The sequence below is a fragment of the Megalops cyprinoides genome, chromosome 7, assembly GCF_013368585.1.
Source record: "Megalops cyprinoides isolate fMegCyp1 chromosome 7, fMegCyp1.pri, whole genome shotgun sequence".
Lineage (NCBI taxonomy): Eukaryota > Metazoa > Chordata > Actinopteri > Elopiformes > Megalopidae > Megalops > Megalops cyprinoides.
The window spans coordinates 39,080,871-39,108,822 of NC_050589.1; the positions used below are offsets into that span (position 1 = coordinate 39,080,871).

The following is a 27,952-nucleotide window of genomic DNA, read 5'->3' on the forward strand; positions in this document are numbered from 1 at the left end:
GACTGGAACTGCAAGATGACAGTTCTGAATATTGAGTTGAATTTGATACAGCAATCACAAAAATGGCCATAGGACTTTAAGTAGTAAACAGTTTGCTCACTTACTATCTCTGAAAGAGCCTTCTTATTTAATACGGACTGTAAATTGCGCTGTAGCCTCTAATATCACTGAAGCAGTAAAACATCCAATCTTTGGAGACAGACAGCAGCTTCTTTGACCATCTTTTAAGAACACACTCATTTATGGATTTGAGACCTTGCCTCAAAGCTGGTATTTTGCATTATATGATAGGCTACAAATGGAAAAATTAATCTGCAAATATATTTTGCCTTTTAACAAAAGCCAAAACAGGTTAAAATGACTCACGATTCTCAAATCTGCTAGGGGAGGGACAAATATTTTAACATTAATGAAACTACAGTGCTATGTGAAAGCATAAAGGGTCTAACTTGCACATACAATGGCTCAAGTCATTGTCTGACCATGTTTGTAAGGGTGCAGCTCTGTTAAGAGGTTGCTAGTATCAACAGAAGATATAGACCACAACCAACAAATGTCATGCCTGCTATGACTTAATTAAAAAATGGTGTTCCTCTCCAACACTGCAATACAATCCAAAAAAAAAATCTGAGTACACCAGGTACAGAGCAGTTAGCTTGGTCTCTCTTGCACAAACACACATGCACGCATGCATACAGATTCCACTCTGTCACAAAAACTCAGGGGTCACCAAACAGCCACAGCCTGTAAGTCCCCATCCTGTGTCCCCATCACATGTTAACTAAATGTGGTTTAAAACTGAGCAGCCAGCTGAAGGCCTTCAATAGTCCACCGGTAATGTCACCCAAAATTACCCAATTCCCGTCTTTGCCCCCCCAATTACAAACATCTTCCCAGTTCTTAAGCATACATAAATTTCTGCTTAATACAGGGCCTGTACCTCTATTTACGTCAGATTTAAAGAAGGAAAGCTTGCAACAACCAGCAGCGACCTCAAGGTGTAAAAGAGCAGTCAGTTTGGTTCAGTCAGTTTGACTTGCTGTTTTTGCCATTACCCTGCACTGGTGTTAAAATACTGTATCGTCGACTCTTAATACTACCCTGGTCCCAAGCAGGCTCCAATAGAGGGGAAGTGAGTGAAAATTTAAAAGAAATGCAAATGGAAAGATATGCATCTTTCATGATGCCTCATTCTCTCCTTCCCAGCTCAGCTCCATATACCCTTCCAAAACTCTCAATGTTGTCAACAGGCATCCTGCCAACCGGCAGCAACTATGCAGAGCAGATAGAAGATTTGAGGAAAAAAAGGGGAAATTGCTACAAGGAAACGACCTTGCAGAGCAGTCCATTTTCAGCCAGACCTTCTGCTCCCTCATAGAGAAAAATGATAACCTGTAACAGGAACCAGGATTGCCACCAAACCTTGGCCTGTAAAATAGGTCCATATCTACTTTTCCAGAATGGCAGTCTTAAGCCCCATGATCCCTTGCAAACTAAGCAAAAAGCTAAAGAAAAATAAAATTCATAGTGGACAATGCATTTTCACGTTACGGTAATATTTCTCTATGTTCATGACATATGCATGTTCCTTCCTTTCTTAGTGCATATTATTCATAAGAGCCCAAGAGAATTGTATTTCAATGGTTAAGGGCCTCTGCTGAAAGGTCTTCCCTGCTCAATGACCACCATCCCCACCCCACCCCCCCATTCTCCCACACAGACAAAAAGAGCAAAAAATCTCAACTAAATCACACTGATCAACTGAAGAAAAAAATTCTTGGAAGTCGCTGAAACTGAGATGTTTTCTTCATTGATTGTAATATTCTTGGCTCATCATCTCCTTGAGTTTATCGTTTTTTTTCATTTTGTTGCATTTTCCTGGAATGTCCCAGCCCATCAAGTCTGTTCCAAACACCGTTTGGAGATGTTTCCAGGGAGAAGGAGATGGAACCTTTTTCAACTGCTCTTTTTTATACCCATTTATATATACTCATTTATATATATATATTTATATATGTACTTATTTACGTGTTGATTTTTCATTAATTCATGTGAGTTTTACTTTGGCGATCGTGGGGGGATGTTCTGCTCCTTGCCCGCATGCCGCAGGCCCCCCTGAGGGGAGCTGCGGCGGGTGAAAGGGGGGCGCTTCTGCTGATCTCGCAGTTTGAGACCCGCCCCGCCTGCCTTGGGGGGACCATGGCCACGATGGGACGGGGGTGTGTCGCGAGACATTCGGTTCTCAGCAGGCTTTTCCTGCCGCTCGCCAGGGCTGCCGCTGGCAGGGGTCAGCTCATCTGCCTTGTTCACGCGCAGCTCACGCAGGGGCTGCGCTGCTGTGCTGCCAGGGGCGTGGCCTGATGAGGGAGGGGGCGGGTCCTTGGGCGGACGCTGGCACACTTCCGCATAGCTCAGTTTGCGGGGCTCCTGTCAGGAGTGAGCGGGGACAGAAAGCCAGAGAAGGAAGAAAACAGACAGAAAAGGGAAAGAAAGATGCATCAGTAGAGGGTTCTCATAACTGGGTGAATCATCTTGCAAAAAAAAAAAAACTGTGCTTGCAATAATATATGTTACAAACTGCTATTACTGCAACTGCATATTAGATGAGATTAGATTAGATTCAACTTTATTGCCATTACATATGTAACAAGTACAAGGCAATGAAATGCATATGAATGCACCATCAAAACAAAATTGTTTCATCATTTGAAAAATACAAAATACTGTTGTAAAAATGGGTAAACCATAGCCAGCATTGTATTAGCTAACATGGCAGTCACTTTTTAATGAATGTATTGGCACACTGTTTATAAAAGTGCATTTTGGCCTATACGGTCTTTCTCAGCGTGTATGTTCTTTGTCTATGTTCTTCTGCATTATGACAGTATGTTTCCCCGAACATGTACCCCCTTCTTTGGTGTGCATATAACTTCCTTTACCCTCAGCCACTGTGTAAAACAAATGGAATGACACGGGGACGTACAGAGTGCACTACTGGAGCCTGGGGGACAGGCGATACAGTGAAAGGTAAGGCAGTGGTTGGGCCAGTTAGGGTGCGTGGGACTTTGGAGGTAGGAGGGGTCTGTGTGTGGGAAGGTAGAGCTGCTCCTGAGGGAGTGGCAGGGGTTGGAGGTGTGTCTTTTGAGATAGAAGGCTCTGGCTTCTCCAGTTTCTTCTCCTGGTAGTTTGCACTGTGGAGAGAGAGTGAGCAAGACAGACAAGAAAGAGTAGTGAAGAGAGGGGACATTGATATTGTGCAAACTCATTGTGATTTTTTTAACCATAATTATTTACCACAGCAACCTTGTTTGCATTTACACATACTAGTCCTTCACACATCTGGGTATTAACTGAATTAATTACTTTGCTTAAGGGTAATGGCATCCCACCTGTGAATAGAGCTTAAAACCCAAAGTCAAGAGCTACCACATCTTACTACACCAATGTCTATTCTGCCATTCTCCTTGAGGAACACAGGTGACACTATCAGGAGTCAGAGGTCACCTGGAGCCAGGGTGCTCCAATGTGGGCAGGGTGGGTTTGCAGACTGGCTGGGCAGGGGTGGACATACGGATTGCATCTTCTGAAACAGTGGTAGAACCAACAGCGGACTCTTTGGTCACATCCAGCTGGAGAAGACATAGACATTTCATAGACATTAGCATTTCAGAGAGGACAACTGCATAGAACATCAGCCTGTTGGACACCCAGATAACACTGGAGAGAAAGCAATCCCACAGTCCTCCGCAGCATTGGTATCCTCACTGCTCACACACCATTTAATTTCCAAAGGACTGGGACGTTAAAACCTCTCTCACCTTCTCTCTGTTCAAACCGCGCACTACGTCTGACATACGGTTCTCCAGCACAGGCTCCCCTCCCTGCGTGCTGACCACACATCCAGGTAGCGGAGGGAAGCTAGAGGCAGCCAGGTCAAACTTAGGTGGCTGAAGCTTGACCTCCGCTGGGGCAAGTGGCCTCTGCAAGATGGGGAAACTCATAGTTAGGCCTGTGCTTTAGGACAAGGCTCCTCTGTTTATGTTTATATTTACACAGGGAATGCCCCTGTGATGCAAACCACAATGTCATTCAGTTCCCAGACTGAATTCCCACCCTTTCTTTTCTGCCATAGCAGGAAGAAATGCCTCACAAGAGTGGTCAGTGTGACCGCTTTGCTTTACCGTGGATCGGTCATCTTCTCTTCTCCTCCGCGTCCCCCGGTACGCTCCTCTCCTGTGAGGAATACAATCAGAGCAGCTTATACACATGGCCAGAATGTACATGTGGCTGTGCTTCAGCAGCCATTTTGTCTAACAAGTAGTCTACGCAGCTGTCGGACCCTCAGATCTCATAATCTTACCGCTCACTGGGTCAGGTGTTGAGGATCACAGCTTTTTTTTTTTTTTTTTTTGGGGGGTGGGAGGGGGATAGAGTGGAGAAATAGAGGAAGATCTGGCAGAGGAAGAAGAGAGGGGGAAAACCAAAAGCCGTTCAGCCTCGCATCCTGGAATCCCTCTATGCGCATGCCTTTCTCATCATTGGGTCCGAGCTGACACAAACTACTGAGAAACAGGCAGATAGTGGAGGGTTTAAAACTCTGACCATGTTTAACCACAGGATATACAGAGCTTGCTGGTGCTACAGGATCGCAAGTTAAGAAGCAACAGAGATACTGTTAAACAAGTCAAGGTTTTTATTAAAATGACAAAAGGAAAACCTATGAGTACGTCCAAATCAATCTCAGGTGCAGCACACTGTGGAAATAGCACCTGTTCATTGACATTGGTCTTAGAAGCAAGGCTTAACAGTGCCAAATAAACAGCATGTCAGCTCCAAAAGTGTTTGATCAGGGGACTTATAATGTAAGTCCTCGCTTCAGTTTAAGCAGACAAACAGAACAGCTAGGTCTAACCTGCCCCTGCCGGCAGCACTGGAATCATCACTGATCTCAGGGGGGGAAAGATGAGCATCTCTTGGGGTGAAAGAGGCGTTTGGCTCAGATCGGCCAGTCCGGGGGGGCTGGGGACTTTGGGAACCGTCCACTGCTGGTAGAGGGGTTCCAGATGGGGGGGCCCCATCCTGGGGCCTCAGCTGAGGCTTCACGTGGTTCCTGTTAATTTAGTAGACAGAGAGAGGGAGGTAGTTGTACAGTAATGCTTTACCTCCTGACATTCAAACCCAGATGCGATGCTGGGACAGTAAGACCCAACACACGAGTCTTAGTAGGAGAGGTTTACAAGCTCCAGCCCCTGTTCTTTATATTACCAGCCTCTGCAGAATGAACGTGTTGGTGGAATGACATGGACAAAATTCTCAGAGCCATGGTGACAGCAATGAACTATAACAGAGTTACTGGATGATTAGAAACATGCTCAGAAACAGAAAAGCATGCAAATAGATGAGGGTACAGTGCAGTCTAGACAGGACATATGAAAAGCAATCCCCCTAGTCAAGGTAGAACAGTCTTACAATCTCTCCCTTGATGGGGAGCCAAAGGATGGCGTGGGGGGGGTTTCCCCACATTAGATCACTACCATCACAACTATCTACTGCACATGGGGTAACTGCTTATCAGTGAATGCTGTGAGGGCGGGTATAAGGTATTCATTTTGGGTGATGAAGTGGGTGAAGCGAATTACAGGAACCCCAGTAAGAGGCATCCTTTTCCAGGCTAAGCCAAGCAAGGCTGTTGGTCAACTTTCAAATGAGCCCAAGAACTGAAACTGTTTCCTAACTGGACATATATATGGAGCCTCTGCTGCTTTCACTAGTGATGAGAAATGGAGTCTTCATGAAGCCCAGACTGGATGACCTTTTCAATTGTAATTATTTGTTCACTTCTTTGATCCAATCATAGTTTTTTGGTGAAGAGATTAAGTGAACAAGAGTGTGGTAGACACATGGCCAGAGTATACATGTGGCTGTGCTCCAGCAGCCATTTTGTCAAACATGCGGTCTATGTGGCTTTCGGACCCTTAGTTTTCAATTGTACCGCTCACTGGGTCAAGTGTTGAAGTGGGGGGGGGGGGGGGGGGGTCGAAGGTGGTAAGAAAGAGGAAGTAAGATGTGAAAGAGGAAGAAGAGAGGGGGATAACCAAAAGCCATTCAGCATCGCATCCTGGAATCCCTCTATGCGCATGTCTTTCTCATCATCGGGTCTGAGCTGACACAAACTACTGAGAAACAGGCAGCCAATGGAGGCTTTGAAACTGACATGCCCACAGTGTTTGGCGCAGAATATGTATGGCTTGTTTGTGCTATGGTAATGCATGATAGAGACTGGCTAAACTAATATTAATTCCAATGTTTAGAGTCATGAGCTGAGAATTAACAGCAGAAGGTATCACCGCTCATTGATGGGGCTCCCGAAGCTTCACTCTCCTATGACTAGATTTTGCCATTCAGGGTGGCACCTGAACTGTTGCTCAAATGAAACCAAAACCACTGCATTAATTAGTTCCTTAGAGAACTAACTGAGGCTTGGAATAAAAGCCTCAGCCAACAGACATCTGACATTTCACCTACCTCTCCCTCTGGGCCTACCTGGGCGAGAATATTTCTCTCATTTGACTTTTCATTGACAGGAAAAAACCCAATGAGGTAGCATCACTAATAGGATGAGCATGAAGACAAACAAAATGATTGGTTAGCTTTGATGGAGGGGGACAGTTATGGGACAAAACTGCCTGCCCAAAAGGGTGCTGATAAGAGGACGGTATCTTGTGTGCATGAAGCTTTCAATCTGGTGACAACAAAAGCTCTGTTTACCACTATGAATGGTAAAACATATAGCATTCATACCCTATTGGCTTGAATTTCGGACACTCTTGACCAATAGGCCACATGCCCTTTTTGTGAGTGGCTAAATGACAAAAATGCTCTTTACACAAATAAATGGGGGAGGGCATTTTTTTTCTACACTCACAGTTAAAACACATCAGATTATGAAAGTAAGCTTTACCACATTCCTAAAGCAATGTCTGCTAAATGTACAACATCCAGTAAAGCTGCTTTGACCAATAATTCCACCTTTTGCCAATTAGCATCAGCTTTAGCAATTCTGACTTGAATCTAAGAATATAGGAGTTTTTTTTTTTTTTTAATTTTTGTTAAATTGTGAGGAGGGAAACCTGATGCATATTTGAGGCAACACTCAATGTGCAGCACAAATACACACAGCTTTCTGCTGTGTATACCTATAAACTCATTTCCCGTTCACTTCACAAACTGGCAAGAATAAAGGAACAAGAGGCTTCTGTTTCTAAGAAGGCAATGCATCAACGCTTTAGGCTAGTCTGGGTCCTCCAACTGATCTAATAAAGATGTGCCACATTGTATCGGTTATTTTGTCTCTAATATTCTATCAAAGAAAGCAGCCATTATGTTGTAGAATTTCGTATCTAAGTAAACTTGAGGGACTCACGCTGACAGTCCTGCAGGGACCTTCTTGCTCAAGATTTTGCAAATTCAACCCATTGATGGATAGATACATTCAATATCTCACCAGGACCTCTTGTTATCTTAAGTGTATCAGGTCAATTTGTAAAAATCTGAGACTGAGGAAACAGTCAGAAAAAAATCCATTACAGGCTGAAACTCTAGTGTATTCATTCCTTCATGAGATACATCATTCAAAGGACTGCCTTTTGGTTTACAGATATTCAAAAAGAAGGGAAACAGAACCCAATGCTAAGTGGCAGCAGAATGTTGTGTTCCCTGAGCACCCTTTTGTTGTGGCATGGAGGAAAATGAGACAATCAGGGGAAAGACACAATGAGGACAGGAGGACTTCATGGGAGTACCTGAAGGCATTTATTACATTCTTTCTTGAATAGAGAGGAACACTGTGGGGACAACAAGAGAAAACAGGGGCAGGGATTTGGAAAAGGAGGGAACTGGTTATTTGTAAGGAAAAGGAAATTCATTCAACACCGCTACTATCCTGCAGATTCTCCATTGATGACCGAGTAACATACTTGATACAGCGACTGTACTTGATATGATGTAGCTCTGGCAGTGAGCCACATTCTGGTGCCCTAACCATGCAATCGTTTACGTGCTGATGGAAAGGTACCATTTTGGCCATTTCACACACGCACAGTGGAAATAAAAAGCCTACACACCCTTATGAAATATTTTTTAAATGTAAAGACAGAAATAACAACAACATAAAGGTCAGACTCTTTCCATCTTTAATGTGACTTTCCAACAAACAAGAATCCAGAGAAAGAAAGAAGAGTTAATTATTAGGGTGAAAAGAAAACCTACAACACCCTGATTGCATATATCTGCACACCCTGCCCAACTAATACTTTGTGGAAGCACCTTTTGCATTTATTACAGCAGCAAGCCTGAAGTGAATAAGTCACTATTAACTTTGCACATCTAGACTTTGGAATTTTATCCCACTCTTCTTTGCAAAAAAAAGTTCAAGTTCCTACAAACTGCGAGGAGATCCGCTGTGTACAGCAAATCAGACTTTGATCTATCTTGACAAGAGTCCCTGACCCAGCTGAAGAGAAGCAGTCCCAAAGCATGATGCCACTACCACCATGCTTCAAAATTGGTATGGTGTTCCTTGGATGATAAGCTTTATTGGTTTTGCGCCAAACATATCTTTTACAATTTAGGCCGAAAAGTTCAACCTTTGTCTTGTCAGACCATAGCACATTTCCCCACATGGCTTGGGGTGACTGATGAATCCTTTGGCATAATTTAGACAGGCTTGGATGTGGTAAGAAAGGGTTTCTGTCTTGCTACCCTACCCCATAGCCCAGACATGTGCAGAATACTAGAGATGGTGGTCACATGCAAGGAGTGACCTGCAGCCGGTTGCACCAGCAGAGCGTAAGGTCGATTGCAAGTTTGGGTGTAAAGTCCATCTTAACCTCCACCAACGATCACTTAAAAAGATGCAACTTAACTAGTAGTTAATCAAAATATTGTTACATATAATGACGTATCTATCGTTTCAAGCCAATCAACGGCACCATACAATGTAATCAGAAAATATGGCATTTTCGACATTTGCTGTGCACAGTAGCCTGCATGTGTCATTGAAGGCTGGAACAATTGAATCGGCACAGAGTCAGAGGGGAAAAAGGCCTACGTCTGTCAAGTTTGTAACAATTATCATAGACAATTCTTCCTCTTTTAACCTTTCATACAAGCCTGTTGATAGCTGCCAGGCTACAAGGACAGCTTTTTACAATAAAGTAAAGTAATTAACATATTCATTTCTTGTGTGTATTTATTTTGTACCAGTGTGCATTCGCTCATTCACTATGTTTTGTGGAGTGCAATTTCTCTTGAGGTGCTGAAGGTTGTCTAGCAACAAATTGTAACTGAATTAGCGTAATAACTTTCGCTGAACAACTAACAGAAGAGCCAACCGGAGTTGCAAACCACATTAAAACTACCCAAGAACGAAGAAACAATAAGAGGTAAGTCAACGTTAACAGTTAACAGTAGTAACAGAAAAGTTATCAAGGTTCACCTTTAGCTGACTTATTATCGTAATCTTTAGTGTAACATTGTTCAAGTTGGCGACAACAAAAATGTGTTATACTAGCCTGTCAACTCTGTTAGCTAATGTTACGTAGCGTATGCTTCACTTTTCATTCAATGTGTAACGGACCATGGTGTTCTATATATATAGGTTATGCATGTGATGTCACAGTGGGTGGAGTCAGTGCGGGTTACACCCACTGAGTGGCAGAAAGACTTACCGAGCGGCAGCGTTAGCGTTCAGCTTGAATGCCACGAAAATACAAAAAACATCTAAAATGGGAAAGAGCTGTTGTGCGATTGATAACGTGAGATAACGACCATACTCCTAGGATTTCAGTTTTGATTTTTGGACAGGAGGAAGTGTTTCTGACAAGAGATGTCCGAGAGAAATTTGGTGATTGATCGCAGTTTTGGAACATTAAGGCACGTTAAGGGTTTTAGAATGTCCCGGCTTTTGTATACCTTCAGGCTTTGCTTTGTGTAGCCCCAGCATCGAAATCAGGTACATATAAATGTCAGGAAGCCCGATTCCTGGCCACATGTCAATGTCCATGGACCACTGGTACTTTGATAAATTGTAAGTATCACTGTCGAGTCCAACTGCCTTTAATTTACGCAGATAATCATTTGTTTTACTCCCGTTTTTGCAGTTTCCCATACTAAACGCAGCCACGTTGCAGGTAGGGATGTCACGAGAACCGATACTTCGGTACCAAGTCGATGCCAAAATTCTGAAAACGTGACGCTACTCGTTTTTCTACAGTACCGTAGGTATCGGGGATGTTATTCTTCCGGAGCTGACGGTGGCAGCATATACGCCTGTTTATTTTTCAGTACTTGTTGCTTTTATTACTCATTGTACTTAGTCATGTATTTGTATGGAGCACCATCATACCAAAAAAGAAATTCCTTGTTGGGGCAACTTACAACTTGGCAATAAACTAAATTCTGAAGTGTTCTAGTCTGTCGTTAAAATGCCAAAGGAAGAACACTTGGAAGATGGCGACAACTGCAGCTGCAGCGACGGATCCGCCTCGACTCGTCGAAAAGAAAAACAGTAAGAGTCGTGTATGGAGTAGTTTGCGTTCGAGGCCGATCATCAGGGATTAATAATAAATTCGCAAAAACCAGTATGCAAACGGTGCCATCGAACTTTTCAGACGAAAGGAGGAAACACATCCAACTTAGCGAAGCACCCCAAAGACAGACATCCAGATTTATTCAAAGAATTCAAGGTGAATGAGTTTCAATTCATGTTAACATTACATTAACAACGTATCCAAAGTGTTGTCCTTGATATCTGGAAAAACACGTTACCATTATTTTTGTTTGAGACAGCCGGCATTGCTGTGTAGCCAGCTATGTTCCATACGACGTTTGCAATGGCTAAACGCTAAAGGCTACCATGTTTAGGCTAACGTAATGTAACCATAGCTTGTAATAGTAGGCTACAGTCCTTACTGTTTAGTCTGTGCCATCTGTTATCAAAATATAACATTAGCGTTTTACATAAATATTTCCGGACTAATGGTCTGTCACCATGTCAGTAAATTTAAACTACTGCTTGCACTCTGAGTATATAGAGGTGTGTGTGTGTATGTGTTAGTACATTGTGTATGCAGCCTCGGCTGGTTTCTTATAGTCATTGAGCTATACCTGATAACTGAAATCTCATAATTTTCCTTTCACAGTACCAGCCAGAGGTGGATGTCGACCAGGAGAGGCAGGAGCAAAGTCAGCAAACACATACACAGCCAACGATATCAGAAGCTTTTCAGAGGCACAGAAAATACCATGCCACTGTTCTTTTTGTAATGTTAATAGTTGTTTCTTTTTATTAAATTATTATTTACATCTTTTCATGTCTTGGTTTGGTACTGCAACTGAAATGCTGTACCATCATAAAAAGTTGATTGTTTGTAATTAAACACAGTATTGTTTGTTTTAAATACTTTAAGGCTACATGCCACTGTTGTTTTTTGTAATGTTCAAATGGTTTTAATAAAGGAGTGTATGTTGAAATACATGGTAAAAAACAAAAACAAAACAATAAATCCCATGGTATCGAATTGGGTATTGAGAATCATGGAATTTCACTGGCATTGGTATCGACTACTAAATTTCTGGTATCGTGACATGCCTAGTTGCAGGATGTTTTGCCACTCAGTCCGACTGAGGAGGTGTATTCCGGCGGGAAAGTGACATCAACATATACCCAAGCCTATACTACTTCAGGCTTGGCCATGTCTGGTGAACGTAGACCAAGAAAAAAGAATTTCACTCATGAAGTAATTGTCATTTTACTAGCCAAATACAAGGAGCATAAAATTCAAATTTAAATTTATCCAAATTTAATAACGTTTTTTTACAGCGGACGTTGCACCTACTTAGTTTTAGGTATAAGTTTTAAGATATAACTTGAGTCTACGTTGAACGTATGTGATTTGGTGCAACGGTATAACTTTTAGTTGTTTGTAAATTCGAACGTAGTGCCAATTTACGTTCAAACTAGATAAAGATCGAACTTACGCTCTGCTGGTGCAACCGGCTGCAGTACCTGCCAGAAATTCCTGAAGCTCCTTCAGTGTTGCTTTTGGCCTCTTGGTAGACTCCCTGATTTCTCCTTGTCCTCTCATCAACTTTGGAGGGTTGTCCTGACCTTTGCAATGTCTCTGTGGTGCCACATTTTCTCCACTTATTGATGATGGTTTTGACAGTGCTCCATGGTACATCCAGTGTCTTTGATATTCTTTTATATACCTCTCCTGATTGGTACAACAATTAGCTCTCGCAGTTTCTTTGGCAACTCTTTGCGGCCCACAGCTCTCCCAGTAGGATACAGCCCCAAACATTCAAGCAAATCCTACAGCAACAGCTGACTTTAATCTGGGTTTAATCAGGATCACTTTCATTGATGGAAGGTGTATGATATTAACCTACAGGCATGATTTTGAATGTGATTGATTACCTTTGAACACATGTCGATATTTATCTATCGACATTTAAATTTAGCTTGAGGTTGTTTTAGGCATATGCTAACTAACAATAAAGACAATAAAAATGAAAACTTCATTCAAAAATACATCTTTTAATGAATGGTTACTAAGACTAATTCAGTGAGGGCAGTTGCTTGCTGGGGAGTACAAGTCTGCTTCCTTTAAAGAAAGCCATCCATTGTAGCATTACGAGATCCAACAAACCCATAACTCGTTCAAATTAATTTGAATGCAACCCACATTGGGCACGCACGCGTTGTAGAAATCTTTTGCAATTTAGAAAGTATCAAATTCTCTGGTGTACTCTAAACTTGTGCACTCGGCAGCAACGCTATCTCCAGCCATAAATGTCGCCGTGACAACGATGCAACGTAGAAGCAGAGAATTTCTAAATAGCAGATGGGCTCTGGTTTAGCATTGTAAAGTTATTTACACATTTGTGCTCTAACTTTACAAAGAATGTGAACAGGGTCGTTGTGAATAATAGGTTATTATTTGCTACACTGTATGTTCAACGTCATTAACAATTTATTGATCAAGAGAAAATGTATTTCATAATAGAAAACGTTACAGCTCATAACGTGAACATGGCTTTTAACATTGTGCTCCCATACCAGGCAAGGTCAGGTTTGCAAAGGTCACAGTTCACAACCTTCTTGGTAGAGTTAACCCTTTCGCATGTAAATGTCACACCGGTGTGATTAGCTGTTTAGCGCGTATGCTAAAACTGGTGCGATTAGAAAACTAGAATGGAAAAATTCTAGCTAATTTTAGCTTTGAGGAAACAGTGATTTAACATCAAAAATATAGCAAATGCTAACTGAAAACTATGAGAAGCTTAATAACGCTAATGAAAACACAACGAACCATATAACTTAACACGCGTGCTACATAGCATAAAATAAGTTACTTGCGAAAGGGTTAAGAGTGAAACGCTGCCACACTTTTGAGGTCTTTGGTCGTGAAGTTGTTGCCATCTCTATTGTTCACTCCAGTAAAGCAACGTCGCTTAGGCTACATGTCTGAGCATTCCGAGTCAGCATGAAAAACACGCGATGGTCACCAACTATTCGACAACTGAATTCTAATTTGGTCATCGATTTTAGCCGACTACGTCGATTATTTGTTGCATCCCTATTACTGATCATTTCGGTTTTCACTCATCAACCTTTGACAGAGTCAGCAGCTTTATACATAAGCAGAAATGTGAAAAAATTCTGCGGGAAGTTGATGGGTGCTTGATACAAGAAAGGTGTTTAGTTTACTGGAGCAACTGAACACAACACATTTCTAACTGGCTGAAATCTACCCGTTTAATATCATCTGTCAGGTATAGTATCCCACAAGGTTATGTGTTTCTAGATGGATATACCAAAGCTACCTATAATGTGAATTAAAGTAAGCCAGTCTTAAGTGCATATGCAGTTGGAGACTGGTTGAAGCCCTACCGGTTTCTGCTGAAAGGCCGATTGATGTTGATGGAGCCAGAGCTGCTTTTGTAGTGGCCAGGAGAGCCAAATCCATTCACAAATCCACTGTTGGGAAAGGGTGCCTGTCACGTGAACAAAGAACAGAATGAGCAGCTAGACACACACACACAGAAATGAAGCTTTTCAACACTTAAAGCATCACTCCTGTGCACTTTAACACCTCAGCCCAATAACCAATCCATCCTTCACACTTAAAATGCATCTAGAGCAGGGGTGTCCAAACCTCTCCTGGAGGGCCACTTGTCCTGCATGTTTTAGATCTCTCCCTGCTCCAACACAGCTGATTCAAATGATCAGTTTGTTATTCAGCAGCTTCAGGAGTTCATAACGAGTTGATCATTTGAATCAGCTGTGTTGGAGCAGGGAGAGATCTAAAACATGCAGGACAAGTGGCCCTCCAGGAGAGGTTTGGACACCCCTGATCTAGAGCTTTCATTTCCTCAGGAAAAGTGACCACAATTTTACTTTACACATTATTCAATAGAACACACAAAATAACAGAGGTTCAGGTGTTTTTGATGGGGAAAAAAAAGATTCAGTGCTTGAAAAAAAAGTCCTAAGTGTCTTGACGGAAATGGGCAGTACTCATCAAGAAATGAGTCCTTAATAGGCAAAGTTGTAAATGCTTAGTCCAATTAATTGACTTTCAAGGCCTTAAATCAGTCTTTGTGGTTAACACAAAGAAGTAGACATTCTGTTCAAAATGACAATGTCCAGTGAATGTGAAAGGTGGTACTATTGTAGCTGTGACTGGAGGTGCAGCAGAGCTGTAGTCCTCTGCATGGGACAGCAATGGGCCCATCTGCACTGCACCAGTACAACGGCACTGACAATTCAGCTGTGTTACCATTCAGTGCTTTCACTGATGTCCACTGTGGTTCCTCATTAACAAACAGAAAACGTGAAGTGCTACAGCTGTCCATCAAAGTGGGACCACACGCCTTTGAGTATGGAGTCTCACCAGAGGGGTCTCGAAGTACGGTGTTGGGGAAGGAGTCCAGGTCTGGGGCACAATTCCATAGAGGGGGTACTGCTGCTGGGGGCTGTAGATGTGCTGCATAAAGAGCGGTGAGCTGTACTGGGACTGTGACTGGGACTGCTGGGAGTACACACTGGAGTCCAGGCTGCGGTAACCATTCTTTGCAAAGAAGGTGTTGATGGCCTTTATTCTTGCCTAGGAGGGAGGAAGAGAAAGGTGATAACAGATGACAGGAGGAGAACTAAGGACTAAGAACTAAGGTGCCATCAGTGCTATTAAATAAAGCTGCATGGTAAAAGGATGTTTAAAAGAAAAATGCACTGATTTCCCCTTTGTATGCTGCAAAAGCCCAGAAAGGAAAGTCAGCACTGACAGACGGCCTAGAGTTTTAGCTGAATACGCATGGAAGGGGGAGTACAGAGAGAGATGAGCTGCACTTAAGTGTCAGTCCGTATGGTTAAACTCGGTGGTGTTAACATGCTAAAGAGAGGGAGGTAGGGCAGGGGTTACGCTGAGCAAAGACGACACAGGACACAGCTGTCAGTAAAAAGAACCCCACACACAATGTATCTGATTGGCTGACATGTGTCACATGAGCCAAACGGATCTGCCCTTGAAAAACACCCACCCAATTAGAGTAAGAGGATGGAAAGAGATAAAGACCCCAGAGCAGAACAGCACCATTCCAAGTCAGCACCATTCCAAGTCAGATACTGACTATCACAGAGGGGCTAATATTACTAGACATTAAAATGTGATTAATATAGTGTCATCTAGATGTGATAGGGTAGGGGGGGGGATCCAATCATTATAAACATACTTCTTAGATCATTTTTTTTCCCCATGACTTACTCATTAAACCCTACAGAATATCCAAAGTTATCATCTGAGAAAAAACATACAAACCAAAATGACTGTGGTGTATGCCTTAAAAATAGAATTTAAGATCAGCAAAGCTAATTGAAATGTTAAAGGCTGACAGGAAAAGATAAACAAGACTATATGCCAAGACTGGCCATTTATAAACAAAGCCAACTGAAAACTAGTGGCAGACATACAGGAAGGGGATTAGGATCCTCTGCAAAAGAGACACATTCATTTAACTGCTAAATTATGATTGACATTATAAAAAGGTGTTTCATTTTTCACACAACACAACTATAATACCCGTCAAGACTATTGAAATGAGTGAGGCTGCTGGACTAGCTTAGGGTAGACATTAACTGGTCCTTTCCTTTCTCATTAACGTGCTGTATATATACAGCCCCTACCTGATCCCTGCCATTCATTCTGAGGCCTCTGTGACAGGCTTACATACCATGAACACAGTATGCCACCACATCATGCTGCCATCAACCAGGAAGTTACTTGTCTACTCACCATGATTGGTTTCCCCTGAAAAGTTTTGACTTCTTCCCTTAAATACCTGTGTGCCTGTGGAAAAAGGAAAAAGGTTCACCTTGAGTAGCCATTTGTCAGTGCACACGGTAGCAAATCATTCCTAGTATATGAATACAATTACTGCCATTTCACACTAAAAACTAACACTCATGCAAAATAGACAATCTGAAGAATGCTTAGCAAATGTGCAATGGGGACTACAGAACCACAGCAAGCAGCTTACCTGTTGGGCATCAATATCCGACTGGAATGTGATGTACCAGTTGTTATTGTGCGCAAATTCGACACTTATCACCTTTGGACAATTGTCATTTTTAAAGAGAGACTCTACTTCCTGTAAAAGAGAGGAGAGATTAGGTTAATTACATACTGGTGGCATTAATTTCTGGCAGAATGTGATCAAAGCCCAAAGTCTTACCATACACCATTATTTTACACAAATATGCATAGAAAATAAAAGCCTTATTTCTCATTTTTCCTATAACATTTGAACATATATAATGGATTGTTGTGTTCAATGAGTCAATCAGTTCAATCGACAGATTAGTTTGTCTTATTTCAACTTTTTGTTTAGCGCCCTTCAGAGGCATCTCTGCACAGCGCAAATTTTTGGTTTAAAAGCAGGCAGACAAAATTAAGAAATAAACAAACCACATGGGACACTTGGTTTGGACACAATGAAGGTAAACAGCAACAGATTGAGTTGTTTCCCCTTATTTTTTATAATGTGTGCATGAGGTGGTTATTCCAGGTGGTGTACCACCCATTCGTACCTCTACTGGCGTAGTCTGAGGCACCTCCCTGAGAATAATGATGCAGCGCTTGTGGTTGGGACGTACTTTTTCCCCCTTCTCATCCACTTGAACCATGGGAGACGCTGAACACAGGGAGGGAATCAATATGCAGGTTGAACATTAGCACATGTGAGTAACAGAACTGCAGGACACTGATGTGATGCTACAGCATAGCATCACATCACTGATGTGATGCTACAGGGATAATATATCATTCTTAACTCCCTGAAGTTTCCTGTGCAGCAACCAACATCTCTGGCTTTTACCTGTGCACTGTTGTGTAATAAAATTACTCACACTTCTATGGCACATATGTGCTTGGCAGGGGGATGATTCATTTCATTCCCCTCAGGCACATAGCCCCCATATGAATGATGCACAGCAGCAATTTTACACAAGGAAATACTCCATACATCAGGAAAAGGAAGGATTCCTTTCCTAACTGGGGCATGATTAGACAGTGAGGTTGAAAACTTTTCCAGAACATAGGGGGAACCCCCCTACTCATGACATTAAATACCATTGGATCTTTTAATGACCACATTGACATCCACATTTCAAATTAAACAAAATGTCAAATAAACAGGCTTTCTACTTGGCCCAGAGAGAAGACCCTCCCCCATGTGGTCCAGCACCACCACAGGCAGAAAACACTTTTTTTACAGAAGGCTGTCCAAATACTCACATCTCAGTACATCCAGAATGAGTTCAATGTCTGTGGTCAATGTCTTGATGCCCTCCATGTTGGCGACAGTCCACACAGGGACAAACTGGTCACTGTCCATCTGTGACATCAGGTACAGGTCCTTGGACAGATTCTCTCTGAGGAATGGGACCCAGCAGGTAGCATTAGCAAACCAGAGTCCTTGGGAAATGAAGGGGACAAAGACCTAGAGTCCTGCAGGACCCATACCTTGGCTGACCACACAAGGCTACAGGCATTTTTCCCCATTTCCAACCAAACAGACCCATGTAGTGACATAAAAAAATCTAACACTGACATGTCTGAATATGCCTAGCAGTGTCTTTGCTTCGTCCAACATTTCATGCTGTTTTGTTAAATGCACTTTGTGCTTGCACTCTGAAAGTCATTCTGGATAAGGGTATCTGCTAAATGACAAAATATACATGCATGTAGTGTTACTGAAAACATAGCTCCAAAATGTTACTGAACATGGTGAAACTGCCAACCAAACCAGCTTCTTAGAGCATGTAGTACATGTTGTATAAGCTTTAACAGAGGTAGTGTTAGGGGTGGGGTCATTTCTTGAGTGTTTTAAGCCTTCATTTAAAAGAAAAAACATGATACCAACATGGTAAGTGCAAGATGGACTCTTTTTGTAGGAATGCTTCATCAGTTAGTTAACATCTTCAAGGCAAGCCTCCACCCTGCTGAGGACATGCCCTTTCACATCTCCCGAGGCCTCAGTGGGATGATGCAGGCAGCGCCGCTGTGCACACGGAGACACACTCACCTGGAGAAGCAGAACTCCAGCTGCTTCTTGAGGGATTCGCGCAAGGTCTCTGTCGAAATGGGCTGCTCCTCAGAGAGCTGGCCCTCCACTGCAAAAACACACAAACAGCATTCAGGCACTATCCACTCAAGTGGTTGTAGTTGCAAGTAGGCCCAAATCCTGAGTGGGGTGTTGCATTCTTACCCCTGAGCCAAGTTATCTACTCAAATTCCTTGTAATATACTCCAAGCTTGTAGCGAAGGGCAACTGTAGTGACAGCAGAGTGCTGTCACTACTCAACTGTCACTACGGTTGATGATGCGCTCTGACTGCCATACCAAAGAGCCTGGCTCTTTGGTGTCGCGGTCAAAGTCGCATGTTTGGTACCCCGTAGACCCGGGTTCGAGGCCAGGTGGGGTGACTGCTCTCGCCCTTTGCTTCAAAGCTATATAGGTAATCCATAGAAGTAACACACATGTCCCAGGAAATGAGGGCTCTTTAAGCAAATAAAATGTAAAGAAAAAATGCTACCAGCATCTTTAGGGTGAGAGCAGGCAAGCTGAGCAACATGAAAAATACATGCGAGAGACTGCTGTTCATTCACCCATGGCCACCACAGCTCATTACACACAAGGACAGCACTGTGGTTATAGGTCTGTAGTGTGTCCGAGAGTGCAGCAAGCACATTGGCACTACACTGACCTTTTGTCCCAGGTGTGGGCTGAGAGAGGGTGAAAACCAGGTCTGGAGGGGGGTCCATGCCATTAATAGTGCTCTCAGTGGGTGTCGTGGGACTGCTGAACCCCACAAGGCAGGACTTACACTCAGAGGCAGGGGGCTCCAAGTAACCTGGGAGAGGAGGAACCAGTCAGGCAGGTAAGAACACAAAGCAACAAAACCACCGAGGCCTGACTAAAGACAAAGCGCTGCACTCTTTCCACTCACACATGGCTAAGTACACCTATATTTGCCCAGTACAGTAAATTCACAAGGAATCCACTTTAGTAGGATTTTTCCAGCAGTCACAATATCACATGCAATACACTGCACATCCTGACACTCATGTATGAGGACTTAAAGGACATCACATATAATGCAAGTCCTTACAAGGCCTTTTCCACCTACAGCTTGATATAAGTAAGGTGGGGCTGAAAGTGGGTAGCTCTGGGGACAACTGGATTCAATGTGGCCAGGTTTGGTTTAAAAGAATTTCTATTTATCAGACTATATACAAGCTGCTGTTGCAGACTAAACACACACTCATAAGACCAACATCTACTGCCAAACAACTAACCTATCCAGCCAGAAAGACACACCATTATTTTTGTGGGAGGAGGGAGAACTTTTGTTTGTCAATGTTTCACACTGGGGTCTTTTTGACTAGCTATCAGTGAATGAAAACGAGAACTGCCAATTACCTAATATTACAGACTAATACATGCGGGATATTAGCTGTCTGGAAGCAACCAGGCACTATAATACAAGCTGGTAGCTAGTTAGTTAACAGGCAAATGGATATCACTACTTTTCAACAATAATAATAGTAATGAAAGGTATAATGTGCAACAATCAGGGGATTTTGGGAACATGCAGTTAAGTAATGGTACTGTCATGACTGATGCATACATTATTGCATTACTACATAATGAGAGAAGAATGATGGCACATTTGGCAAAGGAAGTACTCCTTTTTTAGAAAAGGCAAGTCCCATCATGCAGTTCGAGAGGCTAGGAGGAACCAGAAGTGATGGTCAAGCTATCCTGAAAAAGGCTGGGCACTGGGAAGAGCTCATGAGTTTTGATTTCACATCTATACCTCTCTGTTCTCCAATCATTTAGCACCAAATATGAATTATTTCCATCCAGATTATGCTTCTCCATGAAGAAATATGTGCAGTGTTCTTTAGTCCACTACATTTTATCTGTAGTAATTTATGGAAGACCAGTCCAACAGTAAAATGTGCACCACGCTATCTCACCTTCAGTGATGTCATCAGTTGAGGGAACAGTCTGAGGCCAATGAGAGCCCTCGCTGCCATCTACAGGAACGTTGCTGGGGGCTGCAGGGACCTCCTGCCACACCTTGGCATTGGGATTCAAGCCTGCTCCCTTTGAGGTGACCTAAAAAAAAAATTAAACTGCAAGTTTCACATAGACCATGACTTCATTGCTGGCCTCTAGTGGTGCCTCCAGAGGTTCAGTCAGAGAAGATAATTAATTAGGCTGCTTCCACTAGTCACAACCAAAATCAAAAGTTAGAAAGGAAGACAGTCATAAGTTCATAAATGAAAAATGGGAAAACAGATTTAGGGGCAAGTACAGACCTTTCTGTGGTAAACTAATAAGCAATTAAATGAGTAATTAAATGTTCTCAAACAGGAGAAATTAATTAAATGTTCATGAATGGTGTTTTTCATACCGAATCACAACTGTGACCCAACCTCCAGTTCTCTATAACTGCTTTCTCACTTAATGCAATGCATTAATGCACAACATCCCAGCTGGAATTCCACCTAGCCCCTTTGTCTACCACTGTTTTTAAAGTAGCAGCTCACATCACTTCTGATAATGCACTGGTGTAATACTGCATCAAAACACAAAGCAATAGTGCCCACGACTAAAGTCTTCTAATCAGCCTGTAGAATTCCTTCCTGGCCTTCATCTTTGCTGTGAGCAGGCAGCTGCACTGACATAATTCTAAAAACACCCTTTCAAGAGAAATCCTCTAGCAAGCTGGCTAATTTTTATTTTTCAAATGAATGAAAAATTGAAATTTAGCATCTGTATACAGCACAAGAGCAGATTCACGGCTTAAATGGGTTGTCATGCACGAATATATAGCTGGATGTTTTGCTTTTGTGGTTGATTAATGCAGTGTTTTTCTTTTGTTATATTACTTACTTTTATGCCTCATAGTCAAAGTTTTATGGCTACGTAACAGTTAGCTAGCTAGTTTACTGTCGCTTCTAGCTCTGTTAAGATGCATGAAGTCTGAAGGGTGACATCTGAAAATTTAATCAAGATGAAGTAAATACCACAAGATAAATAAGGGTCTCCATACTTTCTCATTTCTGGATTTGTTCAATTATTCCCATGTTAATTAGTTGCTCGGTAGCTATTTAGGTGTAACTTGTAAAAAGAAGTTTGTTGTCTGGATACTATGCCATAGCCTTTTTTGCTTTATATAATTAATCAAAAAGACTAAGAAGTTGTAAAAAATAACAGGCATCCATCTCACTCAAGGGTAGTTATGTTTCTCTTTAATGTCGTAAATCGTACTACATACAACAGCATCAAACACTAATAGTAGTATCGATGCAACATGCTACAAACCAAAGTTTAATAGGAAATGCTGTGCCTACAAACATACCTTTCCTGTCAACGGCCTACTGACCTGTATCGGTTTAAACCATACAGGTAGCACAAAATATAACCTATAATATACTATATATTATGCAGGTAGCAGTGAAATATTGCCAAAGTCAAAGATAAATTAAACGTTGATCATACACTCCCGTTCACGTTTTAGAATGTAATGTAATAATTTGAAAATGTTCAACTACTTTCAAGCAGCGTTCACTTCACTTTTGATATGGCCAGCATGACTAAGCCCGAGCAGCGCATGCTCAAACATAAAGACTCGAGTGACGTAATCCCAGTCCGCGATAAACTAAAGTCAAATCATGACCATCTAACTACATAATGTACTGGCATTTGCCGTTGACACAACCCGTGCACTCAATTAAATAAAAATTTATAACCAAATCAACAACTGCAACGATCAGAGTGGTATTTGCATAGGTGTTGAGGGTTTGTATCCAGGAGCCCTCCACTGCGATAACTGGCTAGGACTGTCACATGGCCTCTCCTCATTTGAAGCCTCGGTGCGTGAATGCGGGTCACATCGCACAGTTGATCGTAGTATAAAAGATACTTACCTCAACGAACAACAACATTCTCTTTTCGCCACTGAATGATGCAGATTGCGATGATAGGATGTCTGATGTCCTTAACCCGTTTAATGAGTTTTAGAAGATAAATTTGATCTGAATTAGGGCGGAATATTTCCAGAAGCCGTTCACGCTACAAAAAAGCGCCCTCATCGGCCGTTCATCGGCCTCCCATTCGCTCAGTCATTGCCTCCACCCCGCCCTCCAACCGCGTCACGCTCACAAACACACTTATCGGCAGCTAAGTAGCTCACTACTCCACTTTTAACACTAGATAGCTAGCAAACCCAAATTCCTCGCGTCGCCATTGGCACAGTTAAACTCTTCGATTAACGTTTTTGTGGATTTGAGCCTTTCGAAGGATTCTGCCCCTTTGTGCTGGTCCTGGATCCGTCTCCACCTCTTGCACAATGATGTCGGTAAAGGATTAAAAGCGTGTAAACTGTCCCTGGGTCAGTGGTTGGGGACACATGCCTTTGAGCGTGCCGGCGCTTGTTTCCGGACTTTAATCCCCACCTCCTCCGCGCGGCATGGCTGCTGCCGCCAGTGAACTGCAGAGCACATGGTGAAAAGCAGACATGGCAGCCAACACCGGAAAACAGTACCCCGTTTAAATAAATAAAAATACACACATATTACATAGCACGCCGTAATATTGCATAGAGACACTTTCTTGCTCATATCCAACAATTTGCCTCTAACCTCTGCGTAAAATTTAAACCCTTCCCAAAAAAAAGGATCGAGCTACAAACTCATTTTGATCCTAACGACAACTGTCGACACAAAAATATAACTTTCACAAACTGATCCATTACCATGATGCTAACAGCTTTTTAGATGTTTGTACACACTTCTGACAACAAGCTTATAGTCTGGAAAATGACACATTCAAATGGGTGATTATGGAAAACAAACTTAAAACTTTTTTAAACTTAATCAAAATGTATTTTCCTAGTCATCATTTTCTTTTTCCAGCAAGACATTCTGGCAAAGACTTAAGGCCAAGCCAGCTGATTTTCAATTTCGGAATGTGCAATGATCATACAACACCCAGATAATTAACAAATTCTGCCATTTACAATTTTGGAACTGGTTAACAGGATTGGGGTCCATGTGGGCTGAAGACAAGATCATACATTAATCTCTGTGAGGCAGTGCATATTTAAGTGCATTTCAATAACAAATACTAAACCACAAAATCATTAATCCATTGCCTGCATCAATACTCCTATACAAAAATGAAGAAAAATCTAGTTTTCTTCTCACTCATCAATACTGATAGACAGCCTATTAATCTGGCATTTAACAACCAGTAAGTAACTGATGTCACTAATTTTCCTTCCTGAATATTAAATCAGATACACATCTTGTGGCAGTAGAGTCATTATTAAGTTAGAATGTCAGATTAATCAAAATGCACATCCCCTGAATACAGCAGAATGATGATACAAAGTATGACTTGAACATACAGACCACTTTGGCCTACATGTGTGAATACAAGCCATCAGTAAACCTGAGTAACCAAACTCTCTCAACTCTCTTCTCTCTAAGCAACTGTGAAAGATTTCCTAAATCCAGAATGTTCATACACTGTAGCAGGACAGTGAATTACAATGGAAGTGGAAAGGTGTACCCCCAGTTGTGAACTGTTTCTGTGCTGTTGAGGAACATGACTGATATGTACCTCAGTACTCATATTTAAGGTCAGAATGTATGACTGTCCTCCTGTGTTCTTGTTCATGTTCTCTGGGGCAGTAGTATGGTCTAACACTTAGGGAACTTGATGTGTTACCAAAAGCTTGAAGGTTGTCATTCCACCACTATCCTATCATTGAATAAAGTACTTAATCTGGGTGGCAGTGTAGCATGGTGGTTAAGGAGCAAGACCTGTAACCGAAAGGTTGCTGGTTCGATTCCCTGCTGGGCTGCTGCTATACCCTTGGGCAAGCTGTATCAATGGATAACATTGTAAAAAAAACTAAAAAAAAAAAAAAAAAAAACAACTTGTAACCAATGTAAGTTGTTCTGGATAAGAGTGTCTACTAAATGCCAATAAAGAAAATGAAAATGATCTAAATTGCTTTAGTCATTAGTAAATATATCCAGCTATATCCACAGGCAATATTAAAAATGCAAGCTGCAAAGTTACCATGTTTAAAAACATCTACAAAACAAATATAAGAAATTATAATAAAAAAATACAAAAATGTGAATTATATTGCATAAAATGCATTTGTGGCACCACTGAGGCAAACACTTCAAACCAAAAGTTACACAAGACCACATAAAAAGCATGATGTATAAAGTACATGAAAAGTTGTGTTCAAAACCAACTAGCTGAACAAATACACTCTGATACCAGGGTAGCATTTTTACAGACTGATTGTATGAGGGTATAAAATGAGCCAGGTCACTAAGACAAAATCGGGAGCAAAAAAAAAAAAAAAAAAAAAAATTCAACAAAACCAATAAAACCAACAAGAATCCCCAATGCCTTGTGTAGGCGGCACAAATGAGTAATGTAATGATGAACATTTAACGATTATTTGATCTGAAATGGGAATCTGTGAAAACTTCAGGAAAATCAAGCTAGAATCTCCATCTTTTCATAATGAATAAAGTCAGTTTCAGAAGATAACATGTTAATAGTTCAGTAAAATCTCAATACAGCCCATCCTGAGACCTGTCAGTTTCTTTCAATCCTCAAAAAATAATGCAGGAAAATGTTGATCTACCAGGAGGATTGCTAATAGACTGGCACATACTACCGGAGAAAAAACGGGTGTTAAATAACGTTACCACAGTTGTTGTAGACGGAAATGTGACCACTCAGTGTCATAAAATAATGACCAGTAAATGAAAAACCAAGTTAATCACTTCGTAGGTTAAAGCACTAATCAGCATTGTTTTCTTTTAACACAATTAAAATTCATACTGTATTATTGCCAAAATAAACGAAGAATCCAGCCCGTGCAAATGTTTGTATACAAACCTCAGTATATTTCAATGATGGCATGACGATCACTTCAAGGACGTTATGGTTTCCAACAGTGCCACAGAGTAAAACGTAAATTTAAAAAGGCTAGCACTACAGCTTGCGTTCGTTCAGATTTAACTAAGCAAAGATTAGTCAAGAAATCTGCAACACACTTCCAAAGTCCGCTTCTGACTACTACTCTCTGCTACAAGCCCAGATAATGAGCTAGCAAACATCACCATTAACAAAACCTACACGATTTCTTATCTCTCCCGATTACAGTCAGAGCCAGTACACACATAAAAATTCTTGAAAATGACCTAGTACACACTCTGTGGTTTTGTCCCCGTCAGAGAGTAGCGTTTAAAGCCAAATGCCTGGTTGAATAGCATCATGGATATGTTGAGCTAGTTAGAATCACGAGGAAAGTGGGCAGCATGGACGCTAACTAGCAAGCCAACGCTACCCGTCAGCTAGCAGTGTAGCTATCGCTAACTCCCAATAAACACTTTGACAGACGAGATATGCATACGAAATGACTAAAATTGCACGTAACGTGCGCTAGTGATGTCGTTTTTAAAAGAAAATAATACTGTACCAGCAGATGTTCACTTGCTTACTTGCATGCAACAAACATTTCATTCAAGAAAGCTAACTTAGGGTAGCTAACATCCTTCAGAAAATACATGAACCAGCCAGCTGCACATAATCGATGGTAACCCATCTTCAGCGAAGGGTAAAATGCCCGATGTCTTGCTACCACCTAATTCAGCTAGTTAACTGTCAAGTGATTAAGATGTAGCATGTGGCTGGCCAGCAATCCAAACAGCTGCAACGACAGCTTTGTACAGCCAAGCCACGAATTTAGTGGTTCACCAAGGCTAGCTAGGCCTAGCTCATTGTAACATATGGCAAACTAAAATTACCCTTATAGGCATCAAAATATGCCTCGGAATCATACTGCTAGTTTAGCCATACTAGAAACGTATTGCTATTTTACAAAGCTGTCTATCCAGTTATATAATTAGTTAACGTTATAGCAGTAATGTAAGACAAAAATAGCTCGCTAACCCTGCTACCTTAATCTTGGTTGGTGGCCAACTACCAAGATAGCAGCTGTAGCTAGCAAGCTAAATAACCAAAGCAGCTAGCCAGATACCGTCCCAACCGCACCGCTGTCACGCGAACCAGTCTGATTTTCTTATTTTAATTTAGCTCGTCGCGCTGAGTAAACACCTGTAGCTAGATAATTTAGCTATGGCATATTTCAAAAGACTGATGTCCAGCAGGTCGAAGCCGCAAGCTAGTTAGCTAAGGCTAACACCACTGGCTAAAGCTAAGTACGGCCAGCGAGTGAGAGCAGTGACCAGCAAGCTAATGACGATGACCTAGCTAGCTAGACTAGGTTAACCAATGAATACAACTGAGATTGTGTCCAGTAGTTAACTACCCAGTAATCGTGCTACGCAGTTTGCTAAGTCACACTTGTAGTTAGATAGCTTGTATTTCGGGTAAGCCGGTTCTATAAAAATCAGATTTTTTTTGGGTGGAGACTGTGTGCTGCTATGCAGCGTCAGGCCCAGCTCACCATGCCGCCTTGGTCTCCGCCGGTCTTGGCCGTTCTCTCCCCCTCTCCTGTGGTGTCCGGTCCCGGCTCAGCCTCCTCCTGCTTCTGCGGCTCTCCGCCCTGCTCCGAACTCATCGACCGCTCCAGGCTCACTATTCCCCCGTCGTTCTCTCCCGTCTCCCCGCTTGCCGCCCCCTCGCCTCCCCTCTCACTCGGAGAATGCAACAATCACTTGATGTCTTCTGCGATTTGTTTTAGCTACCTACAGAGATAAATTATAAAGGAAACTCGAATGTGATGACAACAAGGCCTGTCTTTAATATTCCTTCTTAATTTCGTGTCAGCGCCACTGAGCCGCGGAGTGCATTCCTTGTCGGGCGACCGAAGGGGACACGCACCTTCACTGAAAATAAGCGCTATTGACAGACACACGTTCACAGTCCGCCACCGTCCCGACTGGCAGCGCGACCTCTCAATGCCCTCTGTGGGTAAACTTTCAACCACGCGCTCATTTCCCCTTCCGGTGTTCCAACCGCCCCAAAGTCACGTGTGCTGTTTGTTTTTTCCTACATAAATCCTTTAAACCAAATTCAGATCGGTTTCTTATTATTACAGTGAGACAGAAGAATATAAAAATATACTGAATGCAACATTATTAGAATGTGCTGAACAATAACAAAAATACAAAATGTATCTTTTTGGACTTTCGGTTTCATTAATAGCAAGGTATTATAATAAGAAGTTAATTCTTTAAAACGTGGCAGAGGAGGCAACGTCAGGTGAACAACCAAAGTGTCCACGTTGTGTTGAGTACATTACAGATGGCTACTTTTTC

The 27,952-nt window shown here is 42.0% G+C and overlaps 1 protein-coding gene across 4 annotated transcripts; it reads right to left on the minus strand.

Annotated features, from left to right (window-relative positions):
- Positions 1 to 1,782: 1,782 nt before the first annotated feature.
- LOC118780282 (la-related protein 4) lies at positions 1,783 to 27,591 on the minus strand. 4 transcript variants are annotated; one of them, XM_036532701.1, is made up of 18 exons: positions 27,516 to 27,591; positions 27,139 to 27,379; positions 20,603 to 20,744; positions 19,327 to 19,473; positions 18,646 to 18,733; positions 17,856 to 17,992; positions 17,150 to 17,253; positions 16,600 to 16,710; positions 16,356 to 16,409; positions 14,958 to 15,170; positions 13,955 to 14,058; positions 7,803 to 7,844; positions 4,913 to 5,110; positions 4,182 to 4,233; positions 3,819 to 3,980; positions 3,505 to 3,629; positions 2,984 to 3,191; positions 1,783 to 2,427 (listed from the first exon to the last, which is right to left on the minus strand). In XM_036532701.1, the coding sequence occupies exons 2-18, from the start codon at positions 27,250 to 27,252 to the stop codon at positions 2,059 to 2,061; spliced, it is 2,370 nt and encodes a 789-aa protein (XP_036388594.1). In that variant the 5' UTR covers positions 27,253 to 27,379; positions 27,516 to 27,591; the 3' UTR covers positions 1,783 to 2,058. The 4 variants fall into 4 exon arrangements, with proteins under 4 accessions (XP_036388594.1, XP_036388593.1, XP_036388596.1 ...); XM_036532700.1 differs by having other exon boundaries at positions 27,139 to 27,576; XM_036532703.1 differs by lacking the exons at positions 27,139 to 27,379; positions 27,516 to 27,591 and adding an exon at positions 22,562 to 22,920.
- Between the last annotated feature and the right edge of the window lie 361 nt (positions 27,592 to 27,952).